A 14,739-nucleotide genomic window follows, 5' to 3' on the forward strand; every position below is an offset into this window, starting at 1 on the left:
CCACACAGGTTTGGAAATTTATTTGGAAGTTGCGAACTCCGCCTAAACTTCGTAACTTTATGTGGAGACTTGCTCATCGTGCCCTGACTACATTGGAGAATTTATTTTTTCGTAAATCTGCCCCATCACCTCCCCGATATGTAATGATGATGTGGAATTTATTAAGCATCTCTTCTTGTTATGCCCTTGGGTGGAACCCATTTGGTTTGGTGGCATTCTAAATTATAAAGTTGATTGACAAGCTATCTCTTCCTGGATTGATTGGTTTCATTCCATTGCTTCTAGGCGGTTTGGGTCTAAGGAATAACATGTTATTTTACTTTCTCATGTTGCATTTACATGTTGGCATATTTGGAAAGCCAGGTGCCAATTTATGTTCAATCAATCTCCTATTAATCATACACAGGTTCGTCATGCCATTTCCATTTCAGCTGTAGTGTTCCTCGATGTCACTGTTGCTTCCTTTCTTTCCATGCCTGCATGATCCATGGTGGTAGTTCCGGAGGCTCGTTGGTCTCCCCCTTCATTTCCCTTCCTTAAAGTGAATGTGGATACTAGCTGGTCTGCTTTATCTCGACATGGTTTTGTAGGGGTTGTGATTAGGGGTCAGTGGGGTGAGTTTCTGGCTGCAGTAAGGTTTGTGGTAGATGCTTCTACTGCTGCCACAGTCGAAGCTTTAGCTATTTTGCATGGGTGTGAATTGGCTACGGATTTGGGGTATCGATGGATAATCCTTGAGTCTGATTCCAAGGATATGATTTCATCTTTATCAACTTCCTTGGAAACTGGCAGCTGGGAGGCCTATCCAACTCTAACGGTTATTAAACAAGTAGGGGAGTTCTTTTAGGATTGTCGCGCAGTAGTACGAAGATGTGCAACATCACTTGGGTCAACCGACAACCATCTTCGCTGGTTCACGTCCTAAATAAAGACGGCTTACCTTGTCCCCATTGATCCATGGTTGGCAGTTGTAGGGGAGACACTTGAATTTGGTTCTAGCGTCTTCCTCCATATCCCCTCACTGCTTCCAGGTTTTGTTGCTTTATTGCTTGTTGGTCTCGTTGTAGGCTTTCTTTGTACTTCTCAAGCATCTTTGCCCTAGTAATATATTTCCAGTTTCCAAAAAAAAAAAAAAAAAAAAAAAAAAAAGTAAACAAACAATGGATTAGATTGATAAGTAGTCTAGTATAGTCCAGTGAAGGCTAACGAAGCCAAACAAATACACCCCAAGTCTCTTAAAATTTATTGAAAAAAATAAAATGCAAAATGAAAGTTATCTATTTTCTGTCTAAGTGAGTCACAATTTAGGTGGGTGCCTAGGCAGTCTAGCCGGGCGCCTAAGTAGGTCTAGGTGCCATTTCTTAATTTTCAAACGCCTAGGCATTAATCGGGGCGGTGACTAGCCGCCTAGCGCCTGGGTGGGGTCTAGGCGGGGATTTTTAGAACAATGCGATATTATCTACACTAAGGGGGATGGGGTGGACTTAACCTCATAATGAGCTAGCAATATGTGGTTCAAATTTGCCTTTGGTGATAATCGAACCGAAGACCTCTTACTTACAAGTGAAGATGAATACTATTAGACCGTAGTACTAAGTGGCTCAATTGAGCATATTAAAATATACCACTAGATCCTTAATTTCACCATGCAACTACCGGAGCTACTTATCTGATTGCTTAAGTGTAAATGATGAAGCTACTTAATAGTACGATTTAGTGATATTCCTCTTCACTTGTAAGTGAGAGGTCGCCAAAGGTAAATTTGAAGCACATTATTGTTAGTTCATTATGAGACTAAACACATATCCTATCCTTAGTGTAAATAATATCGTTTGTTAAAAAAAAGTGGCTAAATATTGCATATTAAAATATAATATATCTCTGCACTATCCCCAATCGTACCAAATATCGTGCACTCGGGAAAAAAGAAGAGAGAGAGTTTATAGGGTTTAGTTAAGTTGAGAGTCTTGAGAAGAAGGGGTTTTAGTTGTTTGTGCAAGTCGGGAGAGGAGAGCAACAATGAATCATCAACGTTCACAAATTGCACTTTGCAAATTGCTCTTCCGCCACTCTTCCAACCCTGCGCCGAAGCTCTTCTCCCTCAACTCAATCTCGACGAGTCCGGCTCAGCGAGTTTCCGACTCACCTCCGTTGCCGAAACCCGACATTCTTCTCAACAAACCTACAAAAAATTCCCACCATTTTTTCCACTCAGCTCTCTCGAGTTCAGCGACCCAGTTCGCAGCTCGCCGGAATGTGAGGCAATTCAGCGGCGGGTCGGATGAGTTCGATCAGAACCAAGTGGTGGACACGATCAACCTCAAATTTGCTGAGGCGAGGGAGGAGATAGAGATGGCCATGGAGTCCAAAGAGACTGTTTACTTCGATGAGGAGGCCGAGTGCGCTCGAGATTCTGTGAAGGAAGTGCTGGAATTGTATGAGGGTCTATTGGCTAAGGTGCCGGAGAGCAATAAGGCGGCGTTGCAGAGGTCGATGGGGCTCAAGATTGAGCAGTTGAAGGCTGAGCTTCAACAGCTGAATGAGTGAATTTAAGGTTGGTGGATTTGGGGCTTTTTCCTTTTTATCTTATTTCAATGAATTTTAGGTAATTGCTTTGATTTAGGTGTTGCCGATTTTATTCCCTTTTAGGAATATTTAGGCAAAGCATTGGTGGCCGTAGAAATTAGGGATGAATATTTGAATAATTGTGGAAATTGGTGTACTCTGTCTGTAGTTTATGAATTCAATTGCATTCTTGTTAATCGTCTTGCGGTTTATTCAGAAATTCTAGGATTCGTATAACAATGCCTTAGTTATTTCTTTCCTTTTTGTGTGATTATCAAATTTACAAAATGCAGATGAAACCAATCAAGTGGATGTGAATATGCTTCGTAAATATGTTACTCATTTGTGATACGACTTTTTCTATATTTTGGGGTTTAAATTGTGTGAGATTCTGACCCCAAAACTCGAGAATTGTAATGAGATATGGCCTTGCAATGAGATCCACCAGTAGGCAATATTATCATAAAGGTTAGTCATATTACAAAACAAATGAAATGATCTGTCCAATATCTCCCTTCCAGTTATTGCTTTGGTTGGTGGTCGCGATCCTCAAAGAAATGGAAGCTTTGGTGAAATTTGAACTTTTCTGTTCCAGTTAGATTAAATGACTGATGAAGATTCTTATGAAGCTTTTTCTTAAAACGGAGTCACCTAATTTTGGAAGTTTTCTTTTTTCACTACTTAATACAAGCATTAGAATTCCTTTCTCTCCACTGCTGTTACTTTACTAACCTCTGATTGATTGCCATGTAACTGGGGAAGAAATGAAAGTCTCGTCTGGACACAATTTGAGAACTATATAAGAAGGAAATTTGACTTTAACTTATAATACTCTTGTTCAGAAATTACCAAAAAGAAAAATACAATAATACAGATAGGGCTAATGTTAGAACAAGAAGACTAGTTACCTGACTGACATACTGCTAGCAATTACCTGACGATAGTGATTCTGTTTTCATCCTTTGTTTTATAATATTTTCTTCCAAATCATGTCTTGAATTTTGATTGTGAATGACTTTTTTTCTTTTCCCTTTGTTCTTCCTTTGTGAAAAAGTTTCCTTGATAATTTGGTATTATTCTTGATTTTTTTTTTTTCAAATGAAAACTCTGTCAAATAAAGTACCAAATCGTATAACCTAAGACACATTCTTAAAGAATAATGAATTCAAGGAAAACATTGAATCTAGAGAAACGAAATAGTATATAGGATTTCCTTTAATATACTATTTCCTTTATGAATCTAGCCTCCAAGTCACAAGAGAATTCTCCATTCCTCCAAACCTATTTGCTTGGTAGTTACGGGAAATGGAAGCCTTGGTGAAGTTTTGAACTTTCATGCTCAGTAATTGATGATCCAAGGACCAAGAGCCTAAATGGCCGATTAAGATTTTCTTATGAAGAATTTTCTAGATATGGGTCACCTCATTTCTTCAGTATTATTGTTCACTGCTTAATACGAATGCTGGAATTCCTCTTTATGCACTGATGTTGCTAGAATGGATCAATAATTTTGCTAAAACCATTTTGTTTTATTTTTCATTTTGTGATTCAAACATGGCCGGTGCATTAATGAGATTTGGAGTTATTTTGGGCATAGGTGCGCAAGCTGAGGGTTTTACTTTATTAAGATTTTAAACTTATTTATCTTTTTCTCACTTATTTTGTAGTATTTGATTAATTTCAGGTGCTTAGTTTATTTGGCAATGTCAATAGGCCTTATTTTGATAGGTTTTCTGACTTCAAGCATTTTGTTTGAGCATGTAGATAAGAGTTTATGCTGTTTTGTCTCTCTCCCTCTCTCTCCCACCCACCCATATACTTTTCTCCTTCCCTTATTGAATCCATATTCTCTCCTGTTATCTATTATCCGTATCCTCTATTTATATTATTTTCTTGTTGTCCTGCATCACTTTAGAGACAGAGCAACTGTGGTGGTACCAGATAAATCTCGATAAATATATATGATATCTAGAAATAGCGTTTATACAACTTTTTATTATCCTTTGCTTTCAGAAGTTAAGACCCACAAGTGGAGAAAAGAAGAGACCAAAAGAAGGTGGAGAAAGAAAGCAATTAGGAACAAGTATGTCGAAGAAATCAGTTTTCAGAAGAGGACAGAGTTTCTCATGTGGTGGACATGGGGCGATATCTTGATTAGTCCTTGGAACTACTGTATGGAGGCCTCCCAATTTGTGGAGGCACCGAAATTTGAATGTAACCTTGCTCCTCCACCTTGACGATTTTTGGTGTGTCATTATGTCTACAATTAGTTGACAAAAATAAAGAAGTCATTCGATATATCATGTCTTTCCATATCTTAAGTAAATGTTTCTTTACTTAAGTTTGGCCATGAGGCTTGAACCGAGCTGATGAAAAGTTCTCAGGTGGATTTCTAGAACAAAAGACCAAGCATGTTATCTGTCGACGATATACTGTTTGTGGTATGCACTGCACTTCCTGAAAACAGATAGGTAGTGTTTTGTTTGATTCTCAAGAGAATTTGATGCGCCTTTTGCAAAAGGGATTTCCTTTGCTTGTGGTTTGGCTCCTCTCTTTTATTTAATTTTCACATTTTCATATAGATGAATAATTGTAGTACTAGAGACACTAACTGATGCGGCAGTGTTTCATTTGTTTTCTGTTTGGATCCACTTTGGGGCTTATTTCAACCAAATGACAAATGTCCACATGAGTTGATAACCAAAAGTTTGGGGTAATGAGTTTATCTATTGTTATTTTGGGAGTAAACATGCATACACATTTGAGCAACAAACCCTCGAGACAAAATGAAGAAATTAGATGGTTTTGAAGGAATGCAGTTTCATTAATGACTAATTCATTTTCCATCTTTAAAAATTTTAAAGTCGGCCTTTAAACATACCATTAATATAGCGAGTTATCCAGTCCATCGGATCTTTTGCACCAAACTCGACGGTTTTGTTTGGGTTGTGTTCAATTGGAGAGTAATCACCACCCCAACACAACCCAACAGCAAGACACAAGCTGTGTTCAAGAATACAAGGATGAAATTATGGAAGTACACACATTTGAAATCTGCTGTGCGTTCGCCTTTTCTTCTGGGTTGTATTTTTGGCCATAATATCCGGATTTAGAAGATTTGATTTTGACTTAGAAGACCATCAAAGATAAATCTAACTAAATACTGAAGTTGGTCATAGAAAAGGTTGATTTTGATTAAGTATTATATTGACTAATAACTTACAATCCATCACTTCTAAAAAGTTCAAAATGTTATAAATATGCGAAACAAGTGTAAAATATCTCATTATAACTATAACACAATAGGATGACAAATAAAAGAGGGAGAGATACATACTGATGTTATTGATATTTTCTTCTTCTCAGTGTATTTTGATAGCACACGGAGCGCTCTATTTATAGAGCAACTCCAAACAAGCGTAATAATTACACTTTGACATTTATAGCACACACCTTTTGAAAATACAATCCTCATTCATTTCCCAAGTCAACATTACTGTGTGGGCATTCATTAACCCACAAATATTTTCAACACAAAATACCATCCGCTAGTACAACGAGGTTTTAGTAGTCCTTTTTTTTTTTAATGGTTTTTTTTTTAATTTATATTTTTTATGAATAACGAGTTTAATATCAAATTATTATAATACGTTCAAAGTGGCAAGTAGCAAAACAATGTGGAAAGAAATGGAGAGAGATGGGAGACAAATCTTGTGTCTAGCAAGCATGTGGGGAATATGCTTTCCATTCTTTCCTTCCTAGCCTCCCCCATGTTTCTGATATTGTTTGCCATATGTGACACATTTTTCGGAAGTGACTTTGGTACATCATTTTTTTTTTCTTGTACTCTCTCTTTTCAGTAGAGATTGAATAAATAAAAGGAGAATCAACAAGAAATTCATGACAAAATAAAGAGTGTACTCAGAGACAACGGGTGGGGAAATCAATACCCTTTTACTTGCCTATTGCTTGAGGCTGAGAATTTGTCCTTTATGTAACATAACATTGAGAATATGTATTCAATTTAAGGCCAATAAGGTTTTATGGCTGATAAAAATTAGTGAACATGCATGTTATGACATAACCTCTCTGTTAGAATAAGCATACTTCTAGTTCGTAATATTTCTTTTTTCAATGTTGAAAAGTGCCTCGAGTTTAAATTTCCCTCCTCGGTCGGTAAAGAGATTGAAAGCATGGTAAAAAAATTAAAGCAAGAAAAGCGGGGGAAGTGTGATTTGAAGCATTTCACCAGATTAACCTCTCAAAACTGTACAAGAAACCTAAAACCATCACCATTCAAACCCATGAATCCCCTCACTGATATTGTTCTCTTATGTTGTAGAAAATTAATCGCTAATTGTCCTTGGAATGTTTCGAAAAAGGATTAAAACTAATTAAGTCTGGTTTGAAGATTGCTTTATTAGGGGTTGGGAGGTCTTTCCGCATTCTTCAGGCTGGCTCTTAACCTCCATTAGCAATGCCACCACTTCCTTCATGCTTGGTCTTTCTGCAGGCGACGAGTTTACACAGAACATTGCTATTCCCAGTGTTTGCAGCATCTCTTGCACCATTTGATCCGGTAGGCCTTGGAGCTTTGTATCTAGTATTGATACTGCTGGTTCGAAGCTTCCCATTTTCTTCTTCACCCATTCAACAATGTGTAGCCCGTCACCAATCTGTGGCTGAACAGCGCTACGCCCACTTAAGATCTCCAGCAGAACCACACCATAGCTGTAGACATCACTCTTCTCTGTTATGTTCATCGTGTATCCGTACTCTGCGATTGTAACAGATTGAGATTATTAGTTGAACAAAGATTGTTACACAAATACTCTCATAAAACCAATGTTACAACTAATTAGAAAAACTGAAGTAGCTAGTTTTACCTGGGGCAATATAACCATAAGAGCCAGCTACTCTCGACATTGCATGGTGGTAAGTTGGGGAGTTCATCAGCTTTGCCAGACCAAAATCTGCCAGATAGGCCTCATACTTTGAATCCAGCAGTATGTTATTGCACTTGACATCCCTGTGCAGAATTGTCGGGACACAATCGTGATGAAGGTATGCTAAACCTTGAGCTGATCCGATTGCAATCTTGTACCGAGTTTCCCAATCCAAGTTCCTATTCCCTTGCAATAGCTGCTGCAGATTACCATTGGGAATGTAGTTATAAAGAAGCAGCTTGACGCTTCTATTTGAACAGTAACCTAGGAGCTTGACAATGTTCCTATGGCGAATGTGTCCAAGAATTTGAATCTCTGCAGCAAAAGAGTCTATCGGTTCTTCCTCTTGCTTCGTTTTCCACAGTTTTTTCACCGCAATCAAATCCCCATTATGCAATTCGGCCTTGTAGACGATTCCAGAACAACCTTTTCCAATCACATTTTCCTCCTTCAAACAATCCAAGATGTTATCAATGGTGAAATGGAGCTTCTGAAATGGGATGAAAGTCCATGGATATGAGAAATCTTCAGCCCCCGACGAGGCTGCCATTGCTCCTAAAGATTTCTTTACCATATATCTATGATTTCGCACAACAAGAACCCATGAGGCAACAACTGCTATGGTTACTGACACCAGAATTACAGTAATTAAGGCAACAGTTTTTGCAGATTTCAAACCATTCTTCCGCATTAGACTTGACGAACAAGTAGTCCCATCAACAGACTCACAAAGATGTGGATTCTGAGAATATGAATTCGAAGAAAGAGTTCTGAAAAATGGTGTAACTGGGATGGCACCTGAAAAGTTGTTGCAGGAAATATTCAGGGAAGTGAGACTAGTTAGAGAACCAAGAACCTTAATTTTTCCATAGAGCATATTATGCGACAGGTCCAGTGATTGCAACTGCGTCAAATCCGCCATTGTCTCTGGGATTTCTCCAGTAAAACTATTGGAGCTCAAGTCCAAACTGATTGTCAAGCTTGTCACTAGACCAATTTGGGGTGGGATTGGACCGGAGAGGCTGTTAAAGCTCAAATCCAGCAGAGTTAGCTTCTGTAGGTTCCGGATAGATTTTGGTATCGTACCCGTGAGTAGATTGTTGTTGGCAATGAGCTTGTTCAAGTAACTTAAGTTGCCAAAGCTCCAAGGAATTTCTCCGGTAAAGCTGTTTCTACTAAGATCAAGCTGCTCCAAATTCACAAGCTCCCCAAGCTGTGGCGGGATTTCGCCAGTGATATAGTTGTTGTGCACATCCAACAGTTCAAGAACTGTGATGTTGGCAATCTCAAATGGCAATCCTCCAGAGAAATGATTCATGTACAAGTCGAGGAACACGAGGTTTTGCAGCTGGCCTATCTCCTTAGGAATCTGTCCTGAAAGCCGGTTCTCCCCAAGCCTTAACCTGACTAGAGATTGACAATGTGCAACGCTTTGTGGCAACCCGCCCGACAAAGAATTTCCCAACAGCAAGAGCTTGCTCAGCTTCTTCAAACCGAAAATCTCTTCTGGGATCGACCCGGTAAGCTTGTTTCTTGAGAGATCAAGTGCATAGAGCTCAGTGCAGTTACTGAACGAAGCTGGTATGGTTCCCGATACAATATTGCCCCACAAGAAAAAACTCTGCAAGAGTTTGAGATTGCCAACCTGCCAAGGAATTGTACCTGACAACTGATTCTTGTCAAGCTGAAGAGCAGTGAGGCTGGTGCAGTTGCTGAGCTGGGATGGAATTGCTCCGGTCAGCGAATTATCGGAGAGATGAAGCTGTTCGAGAACCACCAGCTTCCCCAAGTCTGTTGGGATAGGTCCAGAGAGATCATTGGCAGAAGCATCGAGAATAACAAGGGAAGAACAGTTTGAAATCTCAGCCGGGATTGCTCCTGACAATGCATTGCCCCAAACAAGCAGGCTGGTGAGCTTTTGCAGTTTCCCCAGCTGTGGAGGAATTGAACCAGTGAGCTTGTTCATATGCAAATACAAATCCCTCAGCTCCGAACAAAGCCCGAGTTCCGGAGGTATTGAGCCAAATATCTCAGTATCATAAAGAGCCAGTGTTTGGAGGTTGATCAAGTTCCCAAATGTGGATGGGATCACCCCCGAAAGGGCGGTAGCCGCTGCGCCAAAAGTTGTGAGGTTAGTGAGCAGGCCTAGTTGGGATGGGATTTCGCCGGTGATATACGGATTCCCTCCAACACGAAACTGTTGGAGGGAAACCAGAGAGCCCAACTGAGATGGGATTGAGCCGTTGATGAGGTTGTCTTGGAGACAAAGCACTTGGAGGGAAATGAGGTTGGCAAGTTGTTGAGGTATTTTCTCTGAGAGTCCGTTGGAGTTGAGTAAAAGGAACTGGAGGGCGGAGAGGTTGCCTAGCTCCGGTGGAATGGGGCCTGTGAGGGAGTTGGAGGACAAGTCGAGGAGGCGGAGGTGGGTGAGTTGGCCAAAGGAAGGTGGGATGGTGCCGGATATGTTGGTGGAGGAGAGGTTGAGGAGCTGGAGATATGAGAGGGAGGAGAGATACGGAGGGAGGGAGGAGAGGTTGAGGAAAATGTTGGGGAGAGAGAGTGAGATTACTCTGTTTTGGGGAGAGCATGTTATCCCTTGCCATGAGCATGGGGTTTCACTTGATGAGTCCCATGAGGAAAGCACAGAATATTGCTTTTCAGGGAGGAGGGAGAGGAGGGCTTGGCCATCAGAGGACAGAGAGGTAATTAATGAGATTTTGGTCATGGTTATGAAAATGAACAATGTGAAGGAAAATAGTAAATGGGTTGTGTTTTGGACCATTTTTTGAGTGGTTGTGGGGGAAAATTAGGGCTTGAAAATGGTGGTGGTTGCGGTGGTGGTGTTGAAGAAGGACGATGGTGGTGGTGGAGAGTCTTAGTGTGAGGAGTGAGAGGAAGAAACAAGATTCATGCGGGAGGAAGTTTGTGTGGTTAATGAGATGGGAGAATGCTTCAATTTCACAATAAGGTGTTGAAGTTGAATAAGTTGAAGGCATGCATGTGAACAAAAAAGCTTATGTCACACATCTTTAAAGTGCAGTTATATACAGCTCAGTTAATGTTTTGGTCAAAGCAAAAATGGTGGAGTGTGATGTTATCTCACCTGAAAGTGCTCTTTCTCTTCTATTTTAGTCCTGGCTGATCAGCCTGTGCTCTTGTGGTGGTGGTGGGGGTGGGGGTGGGGGTGGTGGTAGTGACAAAGGTTCAAAAACTCTTTCTGGACTAATTAACAACCAGAAATGTTGGTGTGTGTTTGAATAGTTGCAAGGTTGGAGTGGTGGCAATGGTGGTGGCTGTGGTTGCTGTGAGGTGCGAGGTCTAAGGGAGGTAGGAGACTACTACTCTTTTTCTGTTTGCTTGTGTTGTGTTTCCAAGACTTTGAAATCCCCATCCCTATATGCAATATAGTATCACTACTGATTTTATATTCTAAATTTCCTGCACTTCTAGGGAAGGCTTTAGCACCCCTTATCAATTGGATTGCCCAAATTACCCTTTGTGGGGAGTAAAGGCGGGTCCTCATTCCTAATACACTAGGGGCAATTCCGGCACACTGAAGTAGTGTTGCTCGTATCATTTTCCTGACAGTATCTCAAATTAATCATGCATTATTATACATTTTAAACTTACACATAACAATGTGTCCTTAGTTTGAAATATTTTCTCAACAATATCTACATTGAACATTTGGAAGTCGTCGTCCATGGTATACTTTTTGGTGATAAGAGATGCTTGCAACCTTTATTTTAAGGACCACAATGTTAAAATTGGGATCACTTACTTTAAATTGGGGTAAAACTCCACCATAATCAATTGGCTATATGAGGAATAGCTCAACTTACTCTCAACACGTCCCGTCACGTGTGGCAAATTTTCAAGCCTAACGCATGGACAACACAACGGGATGATGTAGAGCGCATGTGACCTTTTGGCTTCACACATGGAACAACCCGTTCTGATACCATGAACATAGTTGAGGTTCCACCATAAAACAAATTGGCAATATGGGGAGTAGCCCAATTTCTTATAAGCCTATGCAAGGTCTCTCCTCCTATCAATATAAGACTCATTCTTAACACAACCCCTCATATGTGATGAATTTTTGAGCCTAACATTTGGACAACACAACAGGGTGACATGATGCGTGTGTGCCATTTGACTTTACACATGAGACAACCTGCTCTGATACAATGAAAAAAAAGTTGAGGCTCCACCATAAACCAATTGGTTATATGAGGAATAGCTCAACTTACTAATAAGTTCATGCAAGGTCCCTCCTCTTATCAATGTGGAACTCATTCTCAACAAAATATGCCTATCTTTATATATCATGTAATGATTCAACGGTTCAAATTAATCTAAACTGCGAAATGAGGCTATCTAAATCATATTTACTTTGTTGGTTTAATGAAACTAAGACGTATCTATGTAAGTGAATCTCACTTTTCATTGAAAATATATGATCCATAAAATGGTTGCTAAGATGTTACTAAAAAATAAGATTAACTACTAAACAATTTTGATGCCAATAGAAATAGAATAATTCGAGGTAATAAGATAAGTAACTGCATTTAGGCCGAGACAGAATCTAAAGTTTCAGAGTCTATTAGGGCATGGGGGTGGCAGGCAGAGTGAGGAGGAGAGACTGCTTGCTGCCTAGGGAAGAGAAAATAAAAGACTTTGATGAATTATAATGATAGTATTACAGTGAGGCAGAGAAGGGCATGGAAGATTGTGAAAGTTAAAAGGGTTTGTTTGAAGTAAGCAACCAATTTCAGTGTCTTTTTCCTGCATAATAAACTATGCGACCTTGCTGGATATTATATGGAGGGTGACTGAGAGGAGTCGGGATTTAGGGTTAGCGTGCAGATAGAGGAACTTTTATTAGGGTTTACTATTTTTTACAGCTGATTACTGTGGTAGGGTGAAATTAAGTAGAGTGGCTGTGATTTGTTTATCGAGGGAGAGGTGGTGGGTTTGTTTTGGGAGTGGCGCGGGCAAAAGAAAATTTACATGATCACATGAATGAGAGAGAGACAGAGAGAGAAAAAGAGAGAAGTGTTTTTGAACATATATATTATTCGGGCACAATGCACGATTTAGGGCTTTAGGTTTTTGACTGTATTGTAAACGATTCAGCCGCACGAGATATTCATCTCATTAATGTCCCTCTCCCTCTCACTCTCGCACAAAAAACCATTTCAGTACAATCAATTTAGTAATGTCCCATGAGTTTGATGAAATAGAGAAACAGTAGTGTGTAAGAGCATCTTTATAGTAAGTTTAAGATGTACGAACATCTACAATGAAAGAGGTATAATGCCTTCGAATGAACATGTTATAACTTAAATATCAATTTTTGAAGTTCAATGCATTGATATTTCAGTGAGTGGGTCAAGATGGATATTTTACATCACCTTGGAAAAAAAAAATTGTCAAACAATGAGTTTTGTTAGACTATATGCTAAATTAATTACCGATAGAATTCAAACCCATGCTGTCATATAAGGACTCAAAACCTTTTCACCACTATGAAATTTTTTTTTACTTGATAACTTTGGCCAACAAGTAATGTAATTTGCACATTCCAATCTCTCATTGGATATGCTCTAAAGATTGTCAATGCCACACTGAGAAAATATTTTATGACAAAAATCACATTTTTCCATCTTAGATTTGACGCAAAGGATTTGTAATTTAGTTAGTTAAGACCATTCACCTTTGCATTACAAAGTCTCGAGTTCTAATCTTAATCTATCAAATTCTCAATATTGCTTGTATGAAAGAAGAGAAAAACTAGGTCGTTGGAGATGGTAGTTGTGTGCCAAAGGTTTAAAAATATCTTAAGCATCTTCAACCAGTTCTAATTGATTTTTGGTTGGATGCTCACATTGCAATTACTATAGCGACCCTTAACCTAGTTATTATTGGACATTGGGCAATTCGAATTGAAACCACTAATGCTATAACGCGTGCGACAGCCCGTGGAAAAACTGATGATATGGACATTGGGCAGTAAGATGTCCTTGATGCTCTAGGCCCATATCTAATGTCTGTTTGTTGAGATTTGATGCGATAGTTCGGTTATTCAATATTTGAAATAATTGTATAGCCGATCGATTTTCATAATTGACAACAATCTAACCATAAGATCGCCGTCCAATTTTGTGAGTTTGATATTTATTGATTGTCAGACTTGTGAGAACTTATGGAATAAAAATCTGACGTTCAAATCTTTATGTTTGGAGAATCTTGGATATGACCTAGTGGGGCCACTTTGATTGACGGTTGACTTTCTAGCTAACGCGCCTTGAATTATTCTAGTGTCTCGTAATTTATAGGATTCTTAGATAATACTTGGTGTATTTTTATAGGCATTGATCGTGTCCTAGTGTAAAACCCCTCCCCAAAATTTAATGAAATTTCATCTTTCCCCTAAAAGTATTTGTAATTTACAATTTGGTCCCCCACTATCCTACCCAATCCGGATCCACTTTTCAAATTTCCCTCTTCTCTTCGTTTGCCACTTGGCACCACCCTAACCCTCTCCCTATCTCTCTCTTTCCCCTCCCCTGAGTCAACTCTCATTTCTTTCTCCCTTAGCTAACTCTCATGTCTTTCTCGCACTCTCTCAGGTATCTCTCCCCAATCAAACCCACGCCCACGCACACCCACACCACCACCCCGATGTTGACAACACCACCACCATCACCATCGTCGACTCTCTCTCTCTCTCTCTCTCTCTCTCTCTCTTTCTTTCTCACTCTCCCTAACCTCTGTGAAGCTCGGCGAAAATGAGAACTAGCTCCGGCGAACCCCGTGAGATTCGAACCTAGATTCCGGCCGATTTTGTCCATTTCACGGAAATCTAAGGTAACCAACTTCTCCCTCTCACCTCTACCTTCAATTTCGTAGGTAGATCGTAGGTTAAGGTGACCAAACAACGGCGACCAGAGCTCGGGAAGTTTCGACCTTCTTCCTTGATGAGAAACAAGTCGAGTGACCCAAGTCCGATGAACCCACGCTCTTTGGGCCGAGTGGAACTCGGGCCTCAAGCCTGTTAAGCCCAACCCACCTATTTTATTTAATTATTTTTATTTATTTAGAAAACCCTAAATGACCAAGGCCTTGGGTTGGGAAATCTTGGGGCCTCCCGCTAAACCCTTAGCCCAAGACCAAAGGGCTTTGGCCTGTGAGCTTTAAACCTAACCCAAAACCCTTAGAACCT

General features: G+C 39.8%; 2 protein-coding genes across 2 annotated transcripts; one reads left to right on the forward strand and one right to left on the reverse strand.

Annotated features, from left to right (window-relative positions):
* Positions 1-1,908: 1,908 nt before the first annotated feature.
* LOC137726047 (embryogenesis-like protein) lies at positions 1,909-4,863 on the forward strand. The gene is made up of 2 exons (XM_068464906.2): positions 1,909-2,554; positions 4,579-4,863. The coding sequence occupies exon 1, from the start codon at positions 2,020-2,022 to the stop codon at positions 2,545-2,547; it is 528 nt and encodes a 175-aa protein (XP_068321007.2). The 5' UTR covers positions 1,909-2,019; the 3' UTR covers positions 2,548-2,554; positions 4,579-4,863.
* A 1,931-nt stretch (positions 4,864-6,794) lies between these two features.
* Positions 6,795-10,417, reverse strand: LOC137724376 (uncharacterized). Its single transcript, XM_068463123.2, has 2 exons — positions 7,452-10,417; positions 6,795-7,342 (listed from the first exon to the last, which is right to left on the reverse strand). Exons 1-2 carry the CDS (start codon positions 10,291-10,293, stop codon positions 6,960-6,962), a joined length of 3,225 nt encoding a protein of 1,074 aa, XP_068319224.2. The 5' UTR covers positions 10,294-10,417; the 3' UTR covers positions 6,795-6,959.
* Between the last annotated feature and the right edge of the window lie 4,322 nt (positions 10,418-14,739).

This window comes from Pyrus communis, chromosome 5, assembly GCF_041283825.1.
Source record: "Pyrus communis isolate YQ-2024b chromosome 5, ASM4128382v1, whole genome shotgun sequence".
Classification (NCBI taxonomy): Eukaryota; Viridiplantae; Streptophyta; class Magnoliopsida; order Rosales; family Rosaceae; genus Pyrus; species Pyrus communis.

Excerpts from the sequence above, each read along its gene's own strand:
- LOC137726047 (XM_068464906.2), top strand. The coding sequence starts at position 2,020 with ATGAATCATCAACGTTCACAAATTGCACTTTGCAAATTGCTCTTCCGC.
- LOC137724376 (XM_068463123.2), bottom strand. The coding sequence starts at position 10,293 with ATGGTCCAAAACACAACCCATTTACTATTTTCCTTCACATTGTTCATT. Across the intron at positions 7,343-7,451 it reads TTATGGTTATATTGCCCCAG|AGTACGGATACACGATGAAC; the intron begins GTAAAACTAGCT and ends TTACAATCGCAG.